Here is a 23,696-nt window from a genome sequence, read left to right as displayed (position 1 = left end):
CTGTTAGTGGGTATTCGTTAATCATCGGTCAACATACCTGATGATGGTCTCACTGAAGCTACAGCTCTTGCAATTGCTGTCACGGCAGCAGGTTCATCTTCAGGCGGTGAGTCAACCCATCTTTGGAGCGGATCCATTTCTGACGTATTCCTCACGGCAGGTGTCCCGGGCCTGGGCGGTATATCCATTGCTTTTGTGCTGTGTCCTGGAGATGAAGCACTAGACGGAATCTTTCCTCTGCGACGTGCATTGGCTAGCCAATTGGATATCTGAGTCTTTGTAAGTCCTGTTTCTTCTTGTAGCATCTTTCGATCTGGTTCTCGAGGGTAAGGATGGTTTTGATGTGTGGCAAGCCAATTTTTTAAAATTCGAACAGACTCTCTTGTGAAGCGACCTCCGACCTTTGCCGGAGTTTGTTGTGGTTGTGGTTGACTCCCAGATTGATATAATTGAGTATATCCCGGAGTGAGACTGGCAGGGTTGATCTGTGCATGGTTGAAGGTGGGGGTCACATCTGGAAAAGGCGGTGCAGAGTCAGAGACATAAGGAGTCAAGTCGTCACTGATGAAGCCATCGAGCAGATCCATGTCTGTAAAGAGGTTTTGGTTGTTATAAGTCATGACGGGTTCTGGCCAAGTCACGGGTTTGTAGTGATAGTGATAGAGATATGCAATGTAATGTAAGTTAATGCAGGTGGAAAGAAATGGAAAGATGTTTTGATGGAGTAGTCATCATGTAGCGACGGTATATGATTGGTTGGTGCTAGTCTAAAAACCTCGTCATCGCGCCCTATTGATGGGGCGTCATGTGAGCGGTTCTAGGAGGGGTTGTCTTTAGACAGTAGACACCTTTGTGTCAGTTTGTGTCTCCTTGAGAAGACTCGGCTTTGTGTTGATGGCGTCGTGTAACTGTGAGATCATGACAGAGACAGGTCTCTTGTTTATGTAAATGTCATCAAACAGTTTGAGAACCTCTGGGTGAGGTTTGAGATAGTTTCGCGCCTCCCAAAGATACTTTTCAGCCTTTTCAGGATCTGACGTATTTTGCAGCATGAGACTGATGAGTTCTTCGTGTTTTGTCCGGTCTTTTTCTGTCAAGGTTTCCTGGTACGAGTTAGCCATGATCAGTTGTAGCGTGTAAAGACAAACCTTGATGTCAAACATGAGATTCATGGTGGGTTCAATGACGGTAGATTTAAAATCCACATCTGGATGATCCTGTTGAATTTTCCTTGTGCGGGCATCAAATTCCGCAATCGACTGCTCCCTCGTCTTTTCTGCTGGTTTTTGGACGTTCATTTTGTGAGGTTGATGAGTTGTAAGTGAGGATGCAAGGTTGAAGGCTCTTCAGCGTGATGTAACTGTCCCCTCTTGCTTGACCAATAACAAACAAGACATTTCGCTTGGATGATGATCATCTACGTAACTGCATAAAATGCAAACAAAGAGATAATGGGGTACAATCATAACTATAAAGATTGTCTGTGTCAATGAATAAATACTTATTGCTTCTTTGTATCTCATTGGCATCTATTTACTCAAAGCATCAACCAGCAAACCCTGAAGCTCTCTAATGCTCTGTCGACTCGTCTTTTGACTCGCCATGACATAGAAAACATTGCCCAAAACTCTACTATGAGCATTCCAAGACCCAGTTCCCTGTCTCAGATGGCTCTGGATCTTCTTGGCTGCGAGACTCTTGTATCCTACACCGTCGTCATCGCGAAGACTAATGGCGAGAACACTTCCCAAAGCCCAAACGCCCAGTACCTGAGGATTATGTGACATGTCAGTCACAAAATCCCTAGACCAGACACTCCAAGCTTGGGTTTCTTCTTCAGCCCAATCCTTCTCCGCCCACTTCCACTCCCCATTCTTCTCCATAGCCTGCATCTCAGATACCGACTCAACAGCGACCTGACATCCAACAGCGTGGGCAGTATAACTATGTCCATGCAACAAAGCATCACTCTTGTCATCGCTCTTAAAGGCATCAAAGATGGACTCTGAAGACATCGTCGTACAGAGAGGAACTAAACCTCCAGTGAGAAGTTTGGCGTTGACCGAGATGTCGGCTTCTGTACCGAGGAACGACGCCGCTGTAAACCGACCCAATCGGTACAAGCCGGTAAAGACTTCGTCGAAAATCACAGGGAGTCCAGACCACTGTGGGCCTTGAGACTGTAGCGCGTCTTTAGTGCCGAACAGGTGAGGGGAACGCCTAACGACATCCACTAAAGCTCTCTGAAATAGGGGGTCCCTAGAAACAGTTAGTGTGGCCCTGTAAATGACAAGACCTGACAAGACCTAACTTACACAAATATCATGCCTCCAGCACCGAGAATAATCGGTTCCATCATCAAAGCTCCAAACTTCCTCCCTTGCTCTTGGAGTTTCTTTAGGGTCTTTTTGATGTATTCCTCATACCCTCGGTACTGCTCGGTTTTGAGTCGGGATTCAAGGTTGAACACCTCCGAGATGGAATCCAACTTCTGGTCTTGTCCCATTCCCTTGGGAGCACTGACAACCCATTTTCCTTCAACGCACTGGATTGTGGGATAGTCAAACCAATACCCCTTCCCTTCGTACCACTCAATTTTTTCATTGTAAACACATGGTTCAGCACAGTCCATCGCACCAATAGTGTCACCGTGATAACTCCCCTTGAGTCCTAGAATCTGCAGGTTATCATTAGGACCCCAGCCGTAACGAAGTCTGGCTGCGCGAAGGGCCATTTTGACAGCCACTTCACAACCAGTACTTCCATTATCTGAGTAGAAAACCCGCGAAAAACGTGAATTCTGAGCGCCCTCTAGCATCATCTCGGCTAGTGCAAGCGCAGGCTCGTGAATTGCCTCGGCAAACATGACGTGTCCATATCTACCAGCTGCATATGCCGCTGCAAGGGTCAAACGGGAGTTTGCGTGTCCCAAGCCCTGAGACCACCAAGACGCTGAGCCGTCGAAGGCAGGTTGAAGAAGATTCTCAGACTTTTTGTTGAGAACTTGGAAATAATCGCCGTGTGCTGAATCAATGGCCGAGATCGTGTCCGCTGTCACAAGCTTTTGCTGGGTAAACGGGTACCAGATACTTTTACTAGCTTTTTCACTCAGTGATTCAAGCCGAGATATCCGTTGCTTTCCGCGTTTGTCGAGATGGTCGAGAACATGTGCAACGTTGCTGGTTTGCGAGGCGTAGTACTCTCTCATCTGCTCTGTATCTTGTTGGATGTCGGGCAATCGAGAAGGTGGTTCAGGAACTGTATCGACTGGAATACCACCTTGCTTTGAGAAATAGTCCTTGAGATACTGATAATTCTCATATTTCATGTCTTGAAACAAGAGAATCGATTCAATATCATGACCCCTCATTCTCAGCGATTCATACGCAGAGATGGTCTGTGATATACCACCCAGCTTTGAATCGCCAACGAGAATAACGGGTGCGCGTAGAGGAGTGTAGAGATCGGCTTGCGGTGTTCCAGATGGTCCAGGTGAGTGTACACCACCCGCAGTTTCTAGAAACAACCATCCTGGACCTTCAGACGCGTACCGTGAGACAGAGTCGTGAATCTTTGCCAGAACGGCTTCATCAGAGGGAATTGGCTAATCTGTGAGCTTGGTCCTGTATTCAATTGGTCATCTTACCTTGCCGGACACTTTGGCAGCGATGTGAGGACTGCACGGAATGTCATATTGGAACAATGTCTCGTGTGCTGTTTGAGGAGCAAATTTCTGGATGTGACTAATACTGTTAGACGTATTCCACATAAATCATTCAACATCTACACCATTAGCTCAACTCTTTCTTTTTTTGGTTATAGACTTACACCATCCATCAGCTTCATCAGCAGCACCCGTAGAAACAGGCTTCAAAAACCACGTCCTATCTCCCTTCTTAGACGCAGCATTGCACAAAACCGTGCTAAAGATGGTCTTTCCCACGTCTGTGTTTGCACCGTAAACTTGGTGCGTCCGTAAAGACCGCCATAACAAAGCTGGCACCGGAGCCATTTTCCCAACCACAGCAAAATAATAAATTGGAAAGAAATAGAAAACGTGGTCTCTTCGGCTCAAAGGGAAGGAGGTTATGCGGCTTATAATCGGATCAACGTGATCGGCGTTTTGGCCCGGCGGGGAAAAAAGGCTCATTTTTTTTGGCGCTCAACACTCAACAGTTTTAGAGTATATATACATGCATAAATAGCTTCTACATAAGTGGGAATATTTCTGTAATTTTTTAAAAATGTCTAAATTGGAAGAGCAGTTGGCATCTTGTCTACTAAAGCGCTCTGACAGATCCCAACTTCGGAAACTCACGACAATTCCCTCTTCAAACGTCGACTTTTCCTCCAACGCATATCTTTCTCTATCATCAATTCCATCTCTCATCTCGGATTATCACGCTCTTCTTCAAAACCGTCCATCGTTAGGGTCTGGCGGCTCTCGCTTGTTAGATGGAAACTCCAGCTTTGCGCAAGATTTAGAGCAAGACATTGCAGCTTTTCACAATGCTCCGTCTGGATTACTTTTCAATTCTGGCTTTGACGCTAATGTGGGCATCGTGAGCTGTTTGCCTCAAGTTGGAGATGTTATTGTTTACGATGAGCTTGTTCATGCCAGTGCTCACGATGGCATGAGATTGAGCCGAGCTGCGAGAAAGATCCCGTTCAAGCATAATTGTGTGTATGGCGAGGGTGGTCTTGACCATGTTCTTGCTGGTCTTGAAGAGGAAACTTCGGTGTTTATTCTTGTCGAGGCAGTTTATAGCATGGATGGAGATGTTGCACCTCTGCGAGATATCGTGTCATGCGTTAGATCTAGGCTCACAGAGAACGGCTACGTTATTGTTGATGAAGCCCATTCCACGGGTATATACGGTCAACAAGGACGAGGTTTAGTTTGCGAATTGGGATTGGAAAAGGACATTTTCGCAAGGCTACATACGTTTGGGAAAGCAATGAGTTCTTTTGGAGGTAAGTGGTTCTCCATGATGATGACAGTCGCTAACGTATACAGCCATTGTTTTATGCTCATCCATCACAAAAGAGTATCTGATCAACTACGCAAGAACACTAATATACACTACTGCACTGCCCTTTTCGTGTCTTGCAAGTATCAGTGTATCGTATCAATACTTGCAAGGCGGTTTGATCGATGCGAGAATCACGCATTTATGGGATCTTGTGGCCCATGCACACAAGCTTCTGCTCTCATTAACCTCGACAACTACAACTGTTCGCGTCAACGACGAACCAAAGTCACCCATCATTCCGTTGTTCACATCTCAACCACGAAGTTTAGCACAGTTCTGTCAGGAGAGAGGGTACACAATAAGGCCTATTGTTGCACCAACTGTACCAAGAGGGAGTGAGAGGGTGAGGATCTGTTTGCATGCTGGAAATACTGTGGCAGAAGTAGAAGGGCTACTTGAGACTATAAGAGAATGGGTTAGATTTCAGGAAGGGGCTGTTGCCAGACTGTAAGCAACAGAATAGACTTAGAGTATCGATAAAAAAAGAATATAGAAACAAGATGGACAAACTTGGGCTTGCATGTCCTGACACTGGCAGTGGAGTATCCGCGGCAGCAAGTGATGGGCTGTAAGGAAGTGATTCGACGGATATTATATGCAGATCAGCCATGCATCTACTTCTTTTTCACATAGATAAATGCTATTATCAATCAACGGCATGGCCTCTGTCTTGTTTATCTTATTCTAGTTCTAAAGTACCACATATGTATCAAGTCAGTATCAGACTACTTCTATCCCTTCAAGTCGCCCTTCCCATCTCTAAATACCTCATCCCACCAAGCTTTCTTCGCTTCTTCATTCTCCGTCTTTGCTCTACAAACATCCGTAAACTCATGTCTCTCAAACGTAGCATTCCCATTATTACCAACAACAAATGTCTGAGGTTTCTTCTGAGGCTTGCTCGATCTCGAATCCCAGTAAACCAAACTCTCTCCATTAACCACAATATCAAGCAACGGTCTTGCCTTGGTCTCCTTCAATTGCGTCTCTACAAGTTCCCGTAGGTAAGGGAAGTACCAGATTCGATCCCACCAGGTATACCTCCGTTTCTTGGCTCCGTCCTTGTGGGCGTTGTGGTGTACCACTACAGGAATGGCCTCGGAGAAAAAGTCGGCGTACAGAGGCATTTCTCCCCAGTCTTCAACAATGTCCAGCTCGCGGACTGAAAGCTTACTCAAAGGGTTATGGGACTCTTGGATATCTTCTGGTACACCATCAAGTCTGGATGAGATATTAAGAGTCTTGGACTTTTCGGCGATACCTGCTGCGTCGTTGAGGGCGATGATCTCACCGTCTTGCTCTTCAAAGACGGTGGGTATAAAAAGCTGTTGAGTATAGTCGAGACCAACGTGATACTCAAACTCTTCGTGCAGAAACTCAAAGTCTTTGTCTTTTGTGATAGACTTGTGTGAACGCAAGGATCGTCTCCAGAGTTCCTGTTCAGCGAATATTTCTGCAAAGATACCCTGGTCACTGTATAGATCCTTGCCATTGACAAGTCCCTTCTGCATGCGCTCGTAAGCCCGACGGAAATATCTTCGCATATCTCCAACTGGACCTATCATACTACCACTATTGAGGTACTTGGGTCGGTTGTCGTGGAACTCATTTGGATCTCGGTCTGTGTTGGGACCGTAGAGATCTTTGCGAACAGGACTGTCTGGGAGTTGATCGCAGTGGAGAATAGAGCCTGATGATTCGGGAGGAAAACACTTCTTTTGTGCTGACACGATGATAGTTTGTTGCATGGTGACTTTGCCATGGCCTTTGTATTGAGCTGCGAGTCGACGATTTGCTCTTGTGTTGGCTTCATGGTAGCGTTTGATCAAGACATCTGGGGGAAGTTGAAACCAAACATCGTATGAATCAGACAAAACAACAAGATCATTCTCCTCAAATCTGTTTTCGTCAGGGGTATCGGGATCGATGACGCTGTCGAGATACTCTAGAGTGCCAGTGATCTTGGCCAGGTGCGAACCGCCTTTCCATCCTTTAGAAGGGTCGTAGGTTTTACCCCAGTTGACGATAACAGGACATGGGTAGCCAAGGGCTATTGAACTGGTGATGACTTTGCAGAGTTCATGGTCTGGGTTGTTGGCTGGAAGGACGATGGCTAATCGACGATCTTGGGTAACGAGATGCTCGACTGGCTCGGTTTTGACTGGTGGATCTTTCAGATATGCGCGGCCCTGGGATGTAAGTATTTACAATATGGAAGCAGGGTAGATGTTCTCACCTTTACTGAAGTCAAGGCCAATAACCCGGGAAGGACTAAAAATGCAGCAATGAGGATTGTTACTGTGCGGAGAGGCAGCTGAAGGAGTCTCTTGGCAAAGGGTCTCCAGCAGGGTACGGAGCCGGACCCGGGCGTCTTCAAACTCTCCAGGTCCGAGTCAGGACTGCGAGTGTCTAGTCTGCTGTACCTATGCAATTGGGGCATTGCGTTGCGAAGGGTGTCCATGTTGAAAATGGAGATACAGAATGATGTCTCAACTATGGTAGATGCGGCCAGCCCATCTTTATGTGTTGGTTACACCGGACTCTCTTTTCCTAGACTGCCTCTTCCTGAGATGCATCATGGATTTGATCCTTCTCTTAGTCTTGCATCTTGGCCTCTACCAGTGACCACCGTCAGGACCTGACTTGGCAAAACAAAATTCAGCCCGGCAACTTGGCGTCCGCGTCATTATCACTGGTGTAGCTACTCATAATCCGCGATATCAACGGTCTGCCTTGGCAGTCGTCGATCATTACTCTAGTGGAATGAAGCCAAGGGAATAGTCAAAAGATTGTGTGGCGCACTACTCCGACGGTCCGGTCCAATGGGAGACAGCCTGTGCCATAGTCCGTCTTGGCTGCCGAGTGACCCGGCCTCGGTATATTTAGTGTGTTTGTGGTTATCTCAGGGCGTAACGAGTTTTGGGAAATTAAGCAATGAGACAATGCAGGCAAGAGATTTGCAGGGTCACACAGTGAGCGTTGTCGGGTATGGCACGGCGTTGATTTGACAACTAAATTTTTGATGTGGTGTATAGTCATTGCTACTCATACAACTCTTGCATTGAACCGCCGATTTGCATCTGGTGTATATGCGTCGCTGTCGATGGTGCATGTTCCCCATTTTCTCCACCAACGACGTCCGTAAGAAAGCCCCTTGGTATGCGTCCAGTGATTGTTTGGCGCCTTGCGTACCTTTGTTACGCCATGTGTACCTGTGATTTGTCAGTACAGCCACATAAGTGTGAGGCACAGGCAAGGCTGTGTACATACATCGTCCCTTGTGCTTTTGATATCTCGTTGTGAATACCCTGCACTTGCTGCAATACCGCCTCTCGCCCATGAAGCCGCGTAATCTGATAAAGAGAGGACACGAAATACACTGGCAGTGCTTTTTGCAAAAAGGTGCCTTGCATGTAGGGTGGTCCTGGGGGTATGTGCCGCATTTGAAGCAGATACGGAAAGCGGTGCTGTGTCGTTTGCAGCGGTGCATGCGTGAGTTGTAATACACATTACTGCCGCGTACGCCCTCGCAATTAGAACGGTAGTAAGGAGACGAGTGGTCTTCAGGACAGCCGTGGGGAACATCAGGTGTTGAACCAAGCTGGTCAACCCATTCTAGTTCAGGCTTGGATTTGATAAGTGGTGTGACGAGAGCCCGAAAGTAGTGGCATGTCAGGGACAAACAGACGAGGTCGTTTCGGTTGCAGAGATTCAAGATTGTTAGTTGGATCTCTGGAGGAAATCTGGGAAAGAGTGTGAAGGGGGGAGATTGCGTTGATGACATGGTGGGTGGGACAAGCTTGGCAGCAAGCAGGAGACGCGACAGTTGTGAATAATGATAGAAGTTTGTAACGAATAAGGCATTCAAGTCGGGTTTATTGCTGCCATTTTAAATGCGACGATATCTCTATCAGATCGGGTTAGTTCCAGGCAACATTCACGGATATAGGATCTCCAAGTCCGGGGGTCCTTCGCTTAGACTGTAGTGGATATTCTGCCTAATTTACTGGGATATGACTCCATAAAATCCAGGCATCTCTTATTGTCGGCAAGCAGATATGACCTGTTGTACCTCTGTCTCTAGAGACGGGGGCCCCTGTTTTTGGGCTACTTGGTGCAGCGGTCCTTGATGACACTTATCTTATCTACAAAGAATCTATGAACTAATTAAACTTGCATTGATCAGATAGCTCTTGTATAGGCATTTACGTTGTGCCTTTACACCATACTATGGAGATTCATCCTATTCTACTGCATTGGAGTTATTACTGTGAAATTGAGAAACGCTTTATGTTCTCTAGCTGAGCATCTGATTCAAAGAGGACATAACACATTGATGCACAGTTTCCATCCAGTCTTTAACTCTACCATGTGACTGCTATTGATCAGTGAGGCACTGGATGCACGATGCAAAAATATCTACTCACTTTTCTTGATCCCAGCACTGTCTCTTTGTCGCCTACTGTCATAGTGCTTCCAATCCGTTGTGAACGACTGTTTGAGTACGCAATTGATTGTATAAATAGACCGTTCACTCCATCTCATCTGGAAACAAAATCGTCCGCATAACGAAACAACTAACCAAACAGAGATCCGATACACAACTACAATAAATCACAGACTCCACCACAGACAAGATGTGCAAAAGGCATGTTAAAAAAACCATCTGCAAAAGATGCCGCATCCTTCTAGGGCAAACATTTGAGACGGAATGCTGCAGAAGGTCGAGGGGGGTCTTTGGAAATTGCGGAAGGACAAGAGACCGTTACAAGAAGATAAAGGTCGTATGTGGAGAATGTGAGTTGAGGAGGAGAAGACATCGGAGGTAGAGAGGGATGATGGGGGAAATTACCTCTGTGAAAGGTGAGACAGACTAGCATATTTTGAACACAATGTGAAGCACTGTTTGGGCACACAATCGCGTATATAAAAGACTGTCCCTCCCACCCAAAGAACTGGGAAATCACCAGCCATATAACGAACCAACTAACCGAAGAGAAATCCGATACACACCTACATTAAATCACAGCCTCAACCAACACCAAAATGTGCAAAAGGTACATTGACCGAAAATACTGCGAAGACTGCCCCGCCCTTCTGGGACAAACCTTTGACACGGAATTATGCAGCAAGGCTAAAGGGGTCTTTGCGAGTTGCGGGAAATCAAAAGACTATTTCAAAGATATATATGTCGTCTGTAGAGTGTGCGAGGCCAAGAGAAGGAAACGACGATCTAAGAGGTAGAAAGGAACAAGGGGTTATTTGAGAAGGCAAAGGTGCAACTACATCCTGTGAATGGCTGTTCATAAGAGCATCTGCTATCATAGTTACGGCAGTCATTAAATAAATGGCATTCGCTGAAGTCATCTCATATCTGTGAATTGCAATAGCGCATGTGACAGCAATGTGTAACTAAGTTGTTTGAATCACCAACTACATCATTGAGCAACTCCAAACATTCAACGCCTCATTCATTTTAAGAGCTTAATAACTGCTGCTACAAATCTACTATAAATTGATCGATTTCTCGCCTCAAACTCAAACTCAAACTTCTACATCAAACACAATACTATACTAAACAACTCAAACATCACAACCAATACACAAAACAATTACAATCTACCATCTACTAAAACAATCAACATGTGTGTCAAAGTTACCCACGAGAAAAAGTGCGAGACATGCGGAAACATTGTCTCCTCAATCGTCACTGAGCGTCCTTGCTACAAGGCACGGGAGAAGGACGGATATTTCGGGTGCTGTGGTATCATTGATCGAATTGACGTCAGTGATCCAGTAGAGTGCGATGAGTGCGAGAAAAAGCGAAAAGCGAAAGAAGCTTGAGGGAGAGACCTAAAGGATGGAGAGACTGCTTATGAAAGAGAAAGGACTTGAGGCTAGATAATTAAGAATGCTAGTTTATTAAATACAACTTTATAAATGCCACACTAAATCTCTACTGTAACTTGAGAAGGACAAAATAATGATCTTTCTGCTCTCAACTATATGCCTCCTTCATCACCACCAACGTACGCCGACTTCCCAGCCTTTTGGCGCCGATCTTTTCAAATCAGGTTTGAACGCTACGGTCCCTGCATTCCAAAAGCACTTATTATCCTGTCGAAAAAATGCCCTTTTCCGCCTCTACAGAACTCTGCTGCCATCTTGTGAAACCTCCAGCGGTTGTGAATATTTGAAGTTGCATTGCGAAGACAGTTTATCATGTAGGCGCGCCAGTCAATACTAGGCCCCTTCATGAAAAATGTGTCTGTAACTGTATCCGGCTACTCGCTATCGGCCCAGTCGGCTTGTGTGAAAGGAAGCATCCATCCAAAGTTTCGTGTTGCTTCAAAGAAGAGATCTTGGAGGTAAAGCTTCAAGATAAGAGGAAGAACAGACACAGACGAGGTTGGGTATTTAAGTAAGGGCAAGAGATAACAAGTCACCACGTTGTCAATTTAGGGAGGGTAGAAGATGATGTGAGAGCGGGCACCAATTCTCATATTTAATGTACGGATACTAAAATTAGATACGGGATATCTCTATACCAATTATTTGGCTTGAGATGTATCTCATAAATATTGGTATGAAATAATTTGTATACCTAGAGCAGGCGACTAACGAGTACAACTATTACAATCTGCTGAAACATGGCTTAAGTTTCATTACTCCTTGATATCCTTGACATCCTGGTGGATATCTTCATTAGAGTGAACTGCTCCTGAGCGGTAGATAAGATCATCAAGTCCAATCTCCCTGTTGATCTCGGCCATTCTCTCGTTATCAGCCTGAGCAGCGCCCTCGGATCCAAAGATGATGTCCTAAAAAGTTAGCATTGGTATTCAAAAGAGCGGAAGTACATACCATCTCCTCGAGTGAGAGACGCTTGGTCTCTGGAACAAAGTACCAGATGAATGCGGCACCAATCATGGTCAAGAGTCCGAACAGGATGTAGGTTCCGTATGTGATACCCTCCAACATTTCGGGCGTGACTTGACCGACAATAAAGTTGTTCCTATCACCGTTAGATTTGCTAACCGTCTCGTTGTCTGGGACTACTTACATCCAGTTACTGGAAGCACCAAGTGCCACACCGTAAGGTCGAGTGCTGAGAGGCCAAATCTCGGCGATGATGATCCAGGCACAAGGACCCCAAGAGTCTAGAATAGTTAGTAACATACCATACAAGTAACGACCTCAACTTACATCCAAAGTGAACGACGAATAGCCAAACCATGCAGATAGCGGCCCAACCGGCAGCAGGGTGAGTCTCGAATTGGTCAATGTTTCTAGCGAGGATGACAGCGATGATGAGATGGCAGAGACCCATACCGATGGCGCCGACAGCCAAAACAGGTTTACGACCGAGACGGTCAATCCATAAGACAGCGGGAATGGTAGCGATAAACATGACGATACCGACGACTCCAGTGGCCAAGAGACTGGTTGTGTTGCTGCTTAGACCAAGCTGCCCAAAGATCTGTGGAGCATAGTAAAGGACCTAGTATTGTTAGTTTTGAATCATATAGTGAGTTATGGGGGGACATACAGCATTGATTCCAGTCCATTGCTGGAAGAACATAGTAACTGTTGCCACAATAACACGCTTAAACATGGCCTTTGTCTTGAAGAGCGCAGCAATAGCGACGAATTGAAGCTTGATAGTGTTGCCAGCAGTTTGTTCCTGGAGATGGGGGAACTTTTCTGCCAAACTCCTCTTCTCAAACAGGGATTGAGCCTTGATCTCGAGGAATTCCAGCTCAATGAGTTCGTGGTCGGTAGGAAGGTCACGTAGGTTGGCCAGGACTTGACGAGCTTCTTCTTCTCTGTTGTGGTGTGTAAGCCATCGGGGAGAAAACGGCATCCACATAATTCCGATAAAGAGGATGATGGCGGGACCGAGTTGCAGACAGACAGGGATCAACCAGGCTGCGTCGGATTGACCATCGCCGGTGCCACCGATGAAGTGAGTTCCGCTGTTGATGTTAGTATATGAATGGAAACTGAATTCAAAAGCACTTACTAGTCGATCCAGAAACTGACCATGATACCAAAGGTGATGGCAAGTTGTTGAAGAGCTACAAGAGCACCACGGACCTCACTATTGATTGTTAGTATGGGTCAAGAGTATCAGCGACAAACTTACGGAGGAGCACATTCGGAGTTGTACAGAGGGACAATGGTTGACAAACTACCAACTCCCATACCCCTAAAGAAGTTAGCGATTGAATCACATATTATGGCATGACTTACGTGATAAAACGACCGGCCAGAATAGCGTTATGTCCAGCTTGCATAGCAGTACACTGAATGACAACACCGATAATGAAAACACTTGTAGCGATAAGAATACCGTATTTTCTGGAACACAGCTCGGCAATAGCACCAGACATCAGAGTACCGAGCCAAGCACCGAGCTCAAGAATCGATGTGAGCCAACCCTTTTTCGTCTTGTTTTGGACATAATCGCCCATATCTGCACACGTCAGCTGATGAATTTTCTAGGACAAGGGCAACCCTACGTCTCTCGAAAGATTTCATGACGAGAATACCCGAAAACATTCCCTGGTTGTAACCATAAAGAATACCTCCAATACAGGCGAACGCAGCAATTCGGAAAACCTTCCAGTTCTTTACCAGGGCTCTGGCACCACTGGCACCCATAAGGGCCTGTCGTCGTTGAAGAGCGGCATCATAAGTGCCAACTGTAGTCGGAGCTCCACCCATCTTGGCGTTTTTGAAAATGTCAATAATGATATTGACAGACAAGTTGGATAGAAAACATCTTGGCAAGAGAAGAGCGGTCTATTTGTTATATATGCCAGTAAGCCAAGACACGAAACGTCGTATTGTAACATTGTACTACCACGTCAGGCAAATGTATCTCGGCTAAATGAAGAGCCGTTATAAAACAGGCGAAACAAAATACGGGCATTTTCAGTCGTGAAACTCAAGGGGACTTTCCTCCCCGCAGGTGGATAAATCTTGCATTCAGCCTGAAGATGTTTAAAGTGGTTGGTCATGTCCTTTTGAGCAACTCAGGCTAAACGAGACATGGGTAGAGTCGCACGTAAGATTTGACTGCAAGGTTGAATATGCGCTCCAGTGATAATCCGGGGATGTAAGATTACTCTACAGAAATGGATAAAGTCTTGTCGATCTGCGGGGAAAGCTGGGGAAGAGAGTCAGGTCGGTTGAACATCCGATTATTCTTATTGCTAAACAGCTGATTTATGTACAAATATGCAACAATGACAGCTCGATAAAAGGTTACAATGGAAACTTAAAAGCACCTTTACCCATACACCCTAAAGGCGGCTAGATAACAGCCGACAGGATACGTCTTGGCAGAGAAGCCCAAGTCTTGGGTTCTTCAGGAATCTCCTCATCCAACAGGGAAATACCGGTCTGTAGATCCATATCAATGGCTCTGACGTACAACTTCCAATCCCGAGAGTACACCTTGTAGCCCAGGTACAGGACGAGAATGATGGGACCAGCGAGGAAAGACATGAAGAAGGACTCTGCGTTGGGGGCCGAGCCATCAGGAGCCTGAGACAAAAATTAGCACGATGTAACCCAAGGGTTCGGGTCTGGACCAAGTGACTTACGAAAAGGGCCGAGTAGAAAGTAGCCACCAGAGCAAGGACGTTGAGGAAGACACCCAAGTAGCTACCCCAGACACCAAAGGGAGTCTTGTAGGGAATCAAGTTCATGTTAACACCCTGAGCCTTCATTCCAGATCTCATTCTGGCGTGTGCGAGACAGATGGTTCCCCAAACAAAGAGGAATGCGAGACCAGACAAGGCAAGGAGCCAATCGAAAATGGTGCCGCCCTTGGGGGACTCTCCGATGTAGGCCAACAGACCAAAGGCGAGCTGAATAATGACACAGTATATAGGTCGTCCCTTGCCATCAATGTAGTTGAGGAACTTGGGAGCATGGCCTCTCATGGCCATGGCTTGCATGGTACGTGTGGAACCAAAGGTACATGTGTTTGCGACGGACAAAACCGAGATTGTAATCACGGCGTTGAAGATGGATGGCAGAACCTTGATACCGGCGTCTTGAATGGCAAGAACGAAAGGTGACGCCTTGGTGTTGGCACCAGAAGCACCCTGAAGTCTTTTATCGTCGGAACGAAGGATGGTTCCGACAATGAAGAGGTTGATGACGTAAAAGAGAGCAATACGCCAAAAGACCTGCTTGGAGGCTGTAGGGACGGACTTGCGAGGGTTGGCTGTTTCGGCGGCAGCGAGACCGACCATTTCGGTACCACCAAAGGCAAAGGCTGGAGATGTTAGTCGCGGTGATGGGTATAGACGGGAGAGACTTACCAGCTACGACAAAGACAGCGCAGAAACCCTTGAAGTCGGTGAAAGCACCGGGGTCGTGCCAGTACTTGGTGCCGAGGTAGCCTTGATCACCGACACCACCGCAGTTGATGATGATGCCGAGGATGATGAATCCCAAACAGGCGGCGATCTTGATAGCTGAGAGAACAAATTCGACTGGAGGAGTTAGTATCGTGAGAAGAAATGTCGAGGAGATAGAGTCTTACCCTCTCCGTAACCACGAACACCAAAGATTTGGACAATGGTGAGAGCGACGAGGAAGACAGTAACCCAAACAGCCTAGTGGTTGTTAGTCTAGTCCGGAGAAATATGTAGGGCTGAATATGCCAAGATGCGCCAAGAGATGCCAAGACAAATAGATCTCGAAGCTCTCAACCTCATCTATAGATAGTTGTTACTAACCATGTGGATATCGTTCCGCCAAAACTCAATAGTCTTGGACGCTGCGATCAACTCGAAAGGAAGAACTGTAAGCCACGACAAGGCGTATTCCCAACCACAGGCGAAACCCCATGATGGATCGACGAAGCGGACGATGTAGGTGTAAAAGGCACCGTTGACAGGGTACAGGACGGCCATTTCGGCGAGGGCGAGGTTGGTGCAGAGAAGCATAATTCCGATGATGAGGTCTGTTCGTGTTAGTGGTGAAGCGATCGGTCGATCGACGGGAGTATCTTACATCCTGTAATCTGTTAGCATACTGGCTTTGATGTGAATGGATAGCAGAGTAATTACCAATAACAAGCGCTGCTGGACCTCCCTTGTGAAGGGCACTTCCAGATCCGACGAAAAGACCAGCTCCGATGGCTCCTCCGATAGCAATCATCTGCATGTGTCTGTTTTGCAGATGACGCTTGAGCTGGCCTTCACCATCAGTAGAGCCGAGCTCTTCATCGTGAGGCGACGCGACGGTGGTTTCGTCCTTGACTTCATCTTTGTGAGACGACATGATGAACTTGCCAGTCTATACTCTGCAGTATAAAATGCCCAATGGATAGAGAGTGATAGGGCCCGGGAATGAGAGACTCTGCGAATGTATGCTGGCTCGTCTCAGTCTTTATGTGCCAAGCCCAACACTACGCTAAGCACAAAACAAACAAGCTTAAGATAAGCTTCGCTGACGCTAATGCACGGGGGACTTTCTCGATATTATCTTGTCGTCCGAAGGAGGGTGGTCTAGAACCCTTGTGCGATTACAGCACGGGACCCCTTGTTTATGGCGCATCCGTCGTTACACTTGAGGCGAGAACTATTGAAGAGACGAAAAGCCAAGAGAGGGAGATCGGCTTGGCCTCTTGGCGTATCAAGATTGTTACTCGGCGTGCAGAAAGGTAGTCTCATGTTGGGTTTGGTTATTGGAGTGATAGTATTGGTTGGAGGATGTGTTGGTCGGGATGCTTATTTTTACAATCTGACCACCCTTAGCACACCCAAAAAGACATTATGCGGCGATGGACCTTCTTATCAAGGACATGTTTCGCGGCCTTTTGTTGCTCACAGCGCCACAGGATGGCGGTAGCGCTTGTGGTACAGATAGGGAGGCGTTTCGGGGCTGTTTTATTGGCGAGGCCAATATTGGCTACAGGGGGCATGTCAGCTCCTGTTTTACCCCAGACTGCCAACGAGGTCATGTCTTTGTAAGGGACAAGGTAACCAGGGATGGCTAGACCAGTAACCAGGTATAGTTGGAGCAGTAGCCACGATTAGCTAGTCCAGTGACCAGATAGATAATTGCTGAAGGATTAGCTGTATCCTGTCGAACGACTGTGGAGTTCTAGAACAGTTCTTTGGGATTATTACCGCAGATAGATAGCGAATAGTGTCTTGTCAGCGTATCGTTGGTCGTCTCAATGATACCATTGTGGGAATATGACCTACCTAATTAGGAAGGTAAATGGTTGCTCGCAGATAAGCCGGTGCCGCGCTTCCGGGGCTAATAAACAAGATAAGATACTGGAGTAACAGGGGGTTTGAACTGATTAACCACGATTTTGCACTTCAAGCCTGCATTTTGTCCTATTTATTTGTAAAGTCCGGGGAAATTATTACACGTGTTTTCATGTGATTACCTTCTGTATCGGTATAGCTCTTTATGTTACCTGTTAAACTCAACTAGGTAGGTATTTATTCATACCCTATAGCAACCTCGTATATGATCCTCCACTAGCGATTTTTAAGTTGATCACATCCTTTGACCCGACCATCGTAGTTAACTACCTGCTAAACAAATCTAGCACCAAACTCTTCGTTGATAGTTGCATAGTCTTCTGGGCCATAAGGTTCAGTCATCTCCTTGAACCACCCCTTCTTCCGATGCACTACCAGTCCCAAGTCCGCCATCATCATATCCATAAACGGGACTGCCTCAAAGATAAAGTCGGGTGACTTTGATCCTGTGTCTTTTGGATATCGCCACTTGCCAAACCGATTATGCAAGACTGTTTGCCAGTGGACCTCGTCCAATGTCATCGCCTTCCCACTAACCTCCTTGGTACTATCAGCCTCTAAAGTGACAGCCGAGCTAGGGTCTCGGGCCAATTTGCCGTCGAAAAAGGCACTGATCCATAGACCTTGAATGTGTGCGCAGGTACCGTTACTAAAGTTTGTCGAATATCCTGTAAATGCAAGGTCTTTGGTGCGAAGGAATTCTGCAGTGCCGGGGACCATGAAATGGTAGAGCATCAGAGGGGTGCGCGGGGAGAGATCAGAAGCATTCATCCTAAAGGCTTTCGTTTCGGTAAGACGTTTGTAATTTGGGTTGAACTTCATCGGTGTCTTGAGATTGGGGAACCGCTGTTGGATCTCTTGATCGGCCCGCTCAAGAAGTGTAGTCTGACCGGCAAGTCCTTCATCAGGGGAACTATCATTGAGGTCATACGGAAGACCAATCCTTCGGTCGATTCCCTCAGGCAGAAACTTGAGAGGAGAGAATGACTTCCAGCCTGTCACGGCGATGAAAGCATCAGACTTAAGAATTGTCCCCTCTTCGTCGTCAAGGTGGACTCGGCCCTTGCTAAGATGCGAGAGATCCTTCTCGTGGATCCGCACAGTACCATTGCGTATAGGCTCGTAAAAATCAGTCTCATAATTCAATATACCAAAGGCTGTACCGGTATGCATCGCTGACGAAGTTGGCTTGAGCTTTTTCAGCTCGGGATGTGAATCGAATTTCATGATGGTAATCACATCCTGAGCTAGAATGTTCCAGAAAGCGTTAGTGACGGCTCTGCCGATGGTGGTGCTGTGCCAGAATGATTTGATGCCGTGGTAGCCGCTATCCTGGCCCCAGATGCATGGGGCGAACCAGTGAAGCCAACGGATGTCTGACAGAAGTTAGATATTGAGTTCGTAGACACCAGGGAGCTGTCACTGGTCACAGGGATCATTGCAACTTACTGACTAGCTTCTCGATCCAAACTTTAAAAGGCGTCACGTAGGATGGTGACATCCAAACCGGACCGTGGCCTGTCGCTAAAGATAACATTGTTAGTTAAAGTTAGATAACAACCGGAAATACATACGCCGTATAATCCAATCAACCTCGACGCCATGAGTTGCATATGCATAAACGGCGTCCCAGCCAGACTTTGTTCCTCCAAAGACAGTGACACGCTTGGCAGTGCTGATGGTATCTCTGTATTTCTGAAAGTTTTTGCTGTGGAAGAGTGGCTTATCGTATTGCTCCTGCCCTTGGATATGGGGCATGAATGGTTCTGACAGCATGCCCGTCGCAATTATCAATCTGCTGGCAAAAACTTGAGTGGGCGTCTTTTGCTCATCCTCCGTGCTATGGATTTCAAGCAGCCAGCCACCATCGACTTTATGCTCAGCTGAAATAACCTTTGTGCTGAGCCTCAGATGCTGGTCGAGGCCAAACTCTCGTGCATAGGCTTCCAGATACTCATGCATGACCTCGCCGGGAATATATTCCCCTGGCTTAACACCGAAGCGCTTGGTAGTCATGGGGAAGTCGGGGTATTCGTAGGTTCCCAGTAGGTTGTTCGATCTCAGACAAGGATAGATCCGCTCATTTGACCAGACGCCACCTACCGAGGCGTTGACGTCAAATATGGCTAGAGAGTCGTCTGGATGTGTGACGTGGTACTGCTTCGCAGCGCCGAGGCCATAGTAGCCTTTGTTTTGAACCATGAGTTAGACGACGATAACTAGAACTTCATGATAATGACTTACCAGCTCCGACAACGACAAGATCAAACTGTTCCATCGTCGCGATAACTCTGCACACTTATTTACCTGGTATCTTGGAAAATTAATAGGTAATGAGACAAGGCAGAAGAAAGTGGATAGAGTGATGTAAATTAGAGGGGTTCTGGAAAGAGACACATAGATTTAAATTATTTTTAACATCCGAAAATACCTCTTTTCGGAACCATTTGCTTACTATGAAAAGATGTGGTGAGATTTTAGATTGAGATTTGTTGTGTTGTCAGCAGCCAAGACAATTCTAAACCCTGTTCTACAACGCTGCCTATTGGCAACCCTGGTACTCATTCATAGTTTGCAGCTGCATATCTGCAAATCTACGAGAACAAGATTGACATAACTGTCGACTGGATGGGAATGTGCAATGTGATATTTCAGGAACTACCCTACATCACAGTCTGCCGTTCTCACTCCTTCAAAACAGTGAATAAATTAATCCAAATCATATCTGTGCACTGCTAGAAGGAATTGATACAAGAGACACCTTGGCGTTCCTCAGTGTCTTTTTGTACTCTTCAATCTTGGAAACCCCAATCACAATCAGTTCTTCAACTGTCTCTGCCTCTAGATGACTCTTCCAAACGTCGACCACACCATTCACTTGATGATCATCAATAGTAACAGACATGACAAGATTCCCTTCATCTCTAAGCTCCCACGAAGCCTTTCCATTGGGAACCATACCCGTCGGCTTCCAACGCAGATCTCCAAGCCCGCCACTTGCTTGGAAAGGTCCCGTGTGTCCCTTGATGTCGATTTCATGTTTGCGATGCGTAAAGTTGACTGTAGTTTTGGGCGGAAAGCTGTGGAAGTCTATAATAGCGATTTCCATATCATTCTCCACGGATTTGACGTAGCATTTGTCTCCCCAGACGGTGAGGACGGCCTTTCTTGTAACTTCGTAACGAGGTGCTGGGTCGCCTCGTATGGTTATGGTTCGCGGGTGTCCTGGAAGAGCGGTGTAGTGAATTTGCAATGCTGATGATTCTGTGGTGCGTCGTGGATCTGGTGTTGCGTCCTCGCGGACGATGAATTTTTCGAGCCAGGATGGAGCCATGTTCCTTTAACTTAGGACTTTCGTGACGGTCTCAAGAAGAAAAACCTACACTGTGGAAAAATCTTTCATGATGAAGCGCCCATATATAGTCGATACCGGACCCCTGAATATTTCTGGAGTGGATATGTTCGTTCAGCTTGTCAGAAGTAATTTCACTTTTCTTGAAGCGCGCCAGTAAGCATGAACCGTTGTCAGCAAGTCAAACTTAAATATTGCCACTATTCCCAACTGAGCAGAAATTGCCTGATGCTTAATACAGCCCTACGAAAGAAAAACGGAATTAAATTTCGCTACGTTCGCTTCCTACAATTACACTCACGTGATATAAGACATTGACTTGATCAACGCATCATTCCTATTAAGCTAAACGTAAGCTAGATATATACCCACTCGACTCATTCTCAATGGAGAATTTGCTATGGAATACTAGCTACATGTCGACTCCTCATCAACGTCAACTGAAGGAGCTCTCAAAACACATGTATAGAAGATAGACATTGTCAATACCGTTAGCCCGATCGCAACAACGATATAAACCCAAAAGTAAGAAGAAATCAGCTCCTGGTTGTTGCCATCTTCTTCTGACCACTGGAAAAAGTCCATAGAAAAGAAGGTCTGGCCATTAGTTAATACAGTTTGTTGAATACTGGTGTTTGACTTACTGATACAAAAGTAGCTGGGAGGAAAATCATCCCCAGTGTAGCTATAGATCTCATCAGGCTGCTATCCAGACGCGTCATTTGAGCTACCTTGAGATTAACACGAGCGATCTCTTGATTTGTCCTGGCATCTTTGTGGCCGATATCATTGAGTTCCTAATCTTGTTAGATCTCACGTGTGAAAGAGTACCGCTCACTCACAAGTTGCGTTGCTAGCCTCAAACCTTCGGTGATGTGGTTACACTGTCGGATATGCTCGTCGTACTCATAGATAAGATCCTGTATCCTTGTCTTGATCCGTAGCCCAACTTCGCGAAGTCTGGCCAGTTTCAACTCAACCTGTGGGTCATATTCGCTTGTGGAGATCCCGAATCGTGTATCGTCGAGGTCTTGCACTTGCTCAAGCATTTTCCTCAATTGTGTTTGCCAGTTCAGAAGGCCGTTACTTAAAAAGCTAGTGTTTTGCCACAATACAACAGCCGGCTCAGGATCTTCCTTTGTTTCTTTGCATTGTCGTTGATGGAAGGTCTTTTCCTGGGCGGAGATATCTTCCACATGCGAAGAATGTCCTGTTTTTGAATTCATGGAAAGTTGAGATACCAAGGTCCTTAACTTCTCCGTAAAGTTAGAATCTCTAGATTTCCTCTCAGTTGATATGCGTAGCAGTTCGGTTTCATTACTGTTGTTGGTAGACGAGCTTGGATATGCAAGATCGTTGATCCTTTGAACCAGCTGAGTGTGGTATTTTCTGACCAGCCCAATATGCCTCTCCCTTTCGCATTCCGCAAACATAGTAGGGAGGATAAGGGGATGGAGACAGCTGCCGTCAAAGTTTGATAAACGGCTAGTGATAATGTCGGCATTGGTAAGCTTGTGACCGTAGGTACGATGCTCCTTAGTATCAAGGCCATACCAGACGGCATTAGTCGTCAAGGTTTTGGGAAAGAAAGTAACGGATAGTGCCATGTCTCCTTCCCAAGAACCAGCCGTTCGACAATTGTAGACTATGTGATGTCAGTACGAGATATAAGCAGTGGGCGAGAGTATCATTTACCGATTGATGGGATAGGTGAGTAACCGGATGGCCAGTTGAAAGGAAGGGATGAAAAGGTACACTGCGTATTGCGATTGATAGCACGAACAATAGACCCGTGCATCCTCATCCGGATCATAATGTACGTGTATGTGGTCTTTGCAAATGGAAGCTCATCAAGTGACGACATCTGTGATGCCAAGATCAAATTGATTGTTGATGCTGAGCCATTATCGCCTGGCTGATATGTAGGGGCATTCTGTTTGCTTTGAACACCAGAGATCTAAACCTGTAAGCAAGAGTAGCGTATCATGACTGTGCGACAATTACCTCATCTACCCATTGGCCAAGATCAGCTTCTCCCTCAACGACCTTGCGATTCGTCTGTGTAGTGATACCATGTTCAGTACCAGGCTTGTTGTTGTCTTTTGATTGATCATTGATTGTGATAGTAAAGACTTCATTTTGCTGTTGATCAAAATCCAATAGGTCCCAGTCCTCGGGTCGTAGATTCGGGTGTCGATTGAGCCAAGACATGATGAGACGTCGAAACTTGGGTGGAGACAATTCAAGGTATGAGTACGTCGCTAAGCTGCAATGCTACCGATTTATAGCGGAGGGCACCAGCGGTGAGTGCTCTCCGGGCAGTGAATCTCACATTCTAACACAGCCTTATTCACCCTGCGTTGTGTCTTTGGTGAAACAGAGCTAACCATTCGTTCACCGTGATGTGTGGGTGGTATCACATTGTAATTTTCTTAATCACATCAACGGGTACCATAGCGGAAACGCTGAGATCGGCGATAAAATGATTTGAACAATGCCCGTGTCACAACCCATAGCCTATTCTGTTGCATCCGTGCATGATACACGGGAGTCTACTCTCATTCCTGGTGTCTATTGGTAGCCTGATCCGAGATTGCCACACATGTCCTGATTGCTCCCGCACAATGCAGTATGAGTTGTCTTGTGTGATCAAATCATCGCTTAGAAATCACAATGCAAGTAAGCACAGCCACTATTCGCATTTGCCCGGTTGCCACCTGTACAACCAGGCTACGTTGAAGAAGATTTCAATTGGGAATGTATGAGGCTCTGCTATTCTATACCCAAATTTTGGGTATAAAATGGATGTGTGTAGGGAAGAGGCAAGGCAGACTGACTGGCAGTGATCTACTGTACATCACCATCTTTCTTCCTATCTTAACCTCACAATTCAAACTACTGTAAATCGTCATGGAGACTCAGTTCCTTCCCTTTGACTATGGAAACAAAAGCAAGCTCGAAGACATGCTGACCCAAATTTTGGGACCTGGCAACTTTCAAGTAGTTGAA

The 23,696-nt window shown here is 46.2% G+C and overlaps 10 protein-coding genes across 10 annotated transcripts; 2 read left to right on the top strand and 8 right to left on the bottom strand.

Annotated features, from left to right (window-relative positions):
* Positions 1 to 833: 833 nt before the first annotated feature.
* FPSE_07329 (uncharacterized protein) lies at positions 834 to 1,298 on the bottom strand (the record flags this gene model as incomplete). The annotated part of the gene is made up of 2 exons (XM_009260447.1): positions 834 to 1,103; positions 1,149 to 1,298. The coding sequence occupies 2 exons, from the start codon at positions 1,296 to 1,298 to the stop codon at positions 834 to 836; spliced, it is 420 nt and encodes a 139-aa protein (XP_009258722.1).
* A 231-nt stretch (positions 1,299 to 1,529) lies between these two features.
* Positions 1,530 to 4,012, bottom strand: FPSE_07330 (uncharacterized protein; the record flags this gene model as incomplete). Its single annotated transcript, XM_009260448.1, has 4 exons — positions 1,530 to 2,259; positions 2,316 to 3,604; positions 3,647 to 3,743; positions 3,831 to 4,012. 4 exons carry the CDS (start codon positions 4,010 to 4,012, stop codon positions 1,530 to 1,532), a joined length of 2,298 nt encoding a protein of 765 aa, XP_009258723.1.
* Positions 4,013 to 4,244: 232 nt separating this feature from the next.
* FPSE_07331 (uncharacterized protein) lies at positions 4,245 to 5,670 on the top strand (the record flags this gene model as incomplete). The annotated part of the gene is made up of 4 exons (XM_009260449.1): positions 4,245 to 4,974; positions 5,048 to 5,480; positions 5,527 to 5,601; positions 5,667 to 5,670. The coding sequence occupies 4 exons, from the start codon at positions 4,245 to 4,247 to the stop codon at positions 5,668 to 5,670; spliced, it is 1,242 nt and encodes a 413-aa protein (XP_009258724.1).
* A 94-nt stretch (positions 5,671 to 5,764) lies between these two features.
* FPSE_07332 (uncharacterized protein) lies at positions 5,765 to 7,494 on the bottom strand (the record flags this gene model as incomplete). Its single annotated transcript, XM_009260450.1, has 2 exons — positions 5,765 to 7,222; positions 7,270 to 7,494. The coding sequence occupies 2 exons, from the start codon at positions 7,492 to 7,494 to the stop codon at positions 5,765 to 5,767; spliced, it is 1,683 nt and encodes a 560-aa protein (XP_009258725.1).
* Positions 7,495 to 8,078: 584 nt separating this feature from the next.
* On the bottom strand, positions 8,079 to 8,817 carry FPSE_07333 (uncharacterized protein; the record flags this gene model as incomplete). The annotated part of the gene is made up of 2 exons (XM_009260451.1): positions 8,079 to 8,245; positions 8,304 to 8,817. The coding sequence occupies 2 exons, from the start codon at positions 8,815 to 8,817 to the stop codon at positions 8,079 to 8,081; spliced, it is 681 nt and encodes a 226-aa protein (XP_009258726.1).
* Positions 8,818 to 10,676: 1,859 nt separating this feature from the next.
* On the top strand, positions 10,677 to 10,877 carry FPSE_07334 (uncharacterized protein; the record flags this gene model as incomplete). The annotated part of the gene is made up of 1 exon (XM_009260452.1): positions 10,677 to 10,877. One exon carries the CDS (start codon positions 10,677 to 10,679, stop codon positions 10,875 to 10,877), a length of 201 nt encoding a protein of 66 aa, XP_009258727.1.
* Positions 10,878 to 11,698: 821 nt separating this feature from the next.
* On the bottom strand, positions 11,699 to 13,760 carry FPSE_07335 (uncharacterized protein; the record flags this gene model as incomplete). The annotated part of the gene is made up of 9 exons (XM_009260453.1): positions 11,699 to 11,854; positions 11,898 to 12,048; positions 12,097 to 12,193; positions 12,240 to 12,534; positions 12,583 to 13,009; positions 13,057 to 13,134; positions 13,180 to 13,242; positions 13,287 to 13,509; positions 13,556 to 13,760. The coding sequence occupies 9 exons, from the start codon at positions 13,758 to 13,760 to the stop codon at positions 11,699 to 11,701; spliced, it is 1,695 nt and encodes a 564-aa protein (XP_009258728.1).
* A 591-nt stretch (positions 13,761 to 14,351) lies between these two features.
* On the bottom strand, positions 14,352 to 16,337 carry FPSE_07336 (uncharacterized protein; the record flags this gene model as incomplete). The annotated part of the gene is made up of 6 exons (XM_009260454.1): positions 14,352 to 14,585; positions 14,645 to 15,324; positions 15,371 to 15,544; positions 15,595 to 15,667; positions 15,791 to 16,017; positions 16,124 to 16,337. 6 exons carry the CDS (start codon positions 16,335 to 16,337, stop codon positions 14,352 to 14,354), a joined length of 1,602 nt encoding a protein of 533 aa, XP_009258729.1.
* Positions 16,338 to 20,054: 3,717 nt separating this feature from the next.
* FPSE_07337 (uncharacterized protein) lies at positions 20,055 to 20,669 on the bottom strand (the record flags this gene model as incomplete). Its single annotated transcript, XM_009260455.1, has 1 exon — positions 20,055 to 20,669. The coding sequence occupies one exon, from the start codon at positions 20,667 to 20,669 to the stop codon at positions 20,055 to 20,057; it is 615 nt and encodes a 204-aa protein (XP_009258730.1).
* Positions 20,670 to 21,095: 426 nt separating this feature from the next.
* On the bottom strand, positions 21,096 to 22,898 carry FPSE_07338 (uncharacterized protein; the record flags this gene model as incomplete). The annotated part of the gene is made up of 5 exons (XM_009260456.1): positions 21,096 to 21,284; positions 21,332 to 21,484; positions 21,530 to 22,332; positions 22,383 to 22,644; positions 22,692 to 22,898. 5 exons carry the CDS (start codon positions 22,896 to 22,898, stop codon positions 21,096 to 21,098), a joined length of 1,614 nt encoding a protein of 537 aa, XP_009258731.1.
* Positions 22,899 to 23,696: the final 798 nt, after the last annotated feature.

Source organism: Fusarium pseudograminearum, chromosome 4 (assembly GCF_000303195.2).
Source record: "Fusarium pseudograminearum CS3096 chromosome 4, whole genome shotgun sequence".
NCBI lineage: Eukaryota > Fungi > Ascomycota > Sordariomycetes > Hypocreales > Nectriaceae > Fusarium > Fusarium pseudograminearum.
Note: the sequence above shows the minus strand (reverse complement) of the source record. Positions and strands in the feature narration are given on the sequence as shown.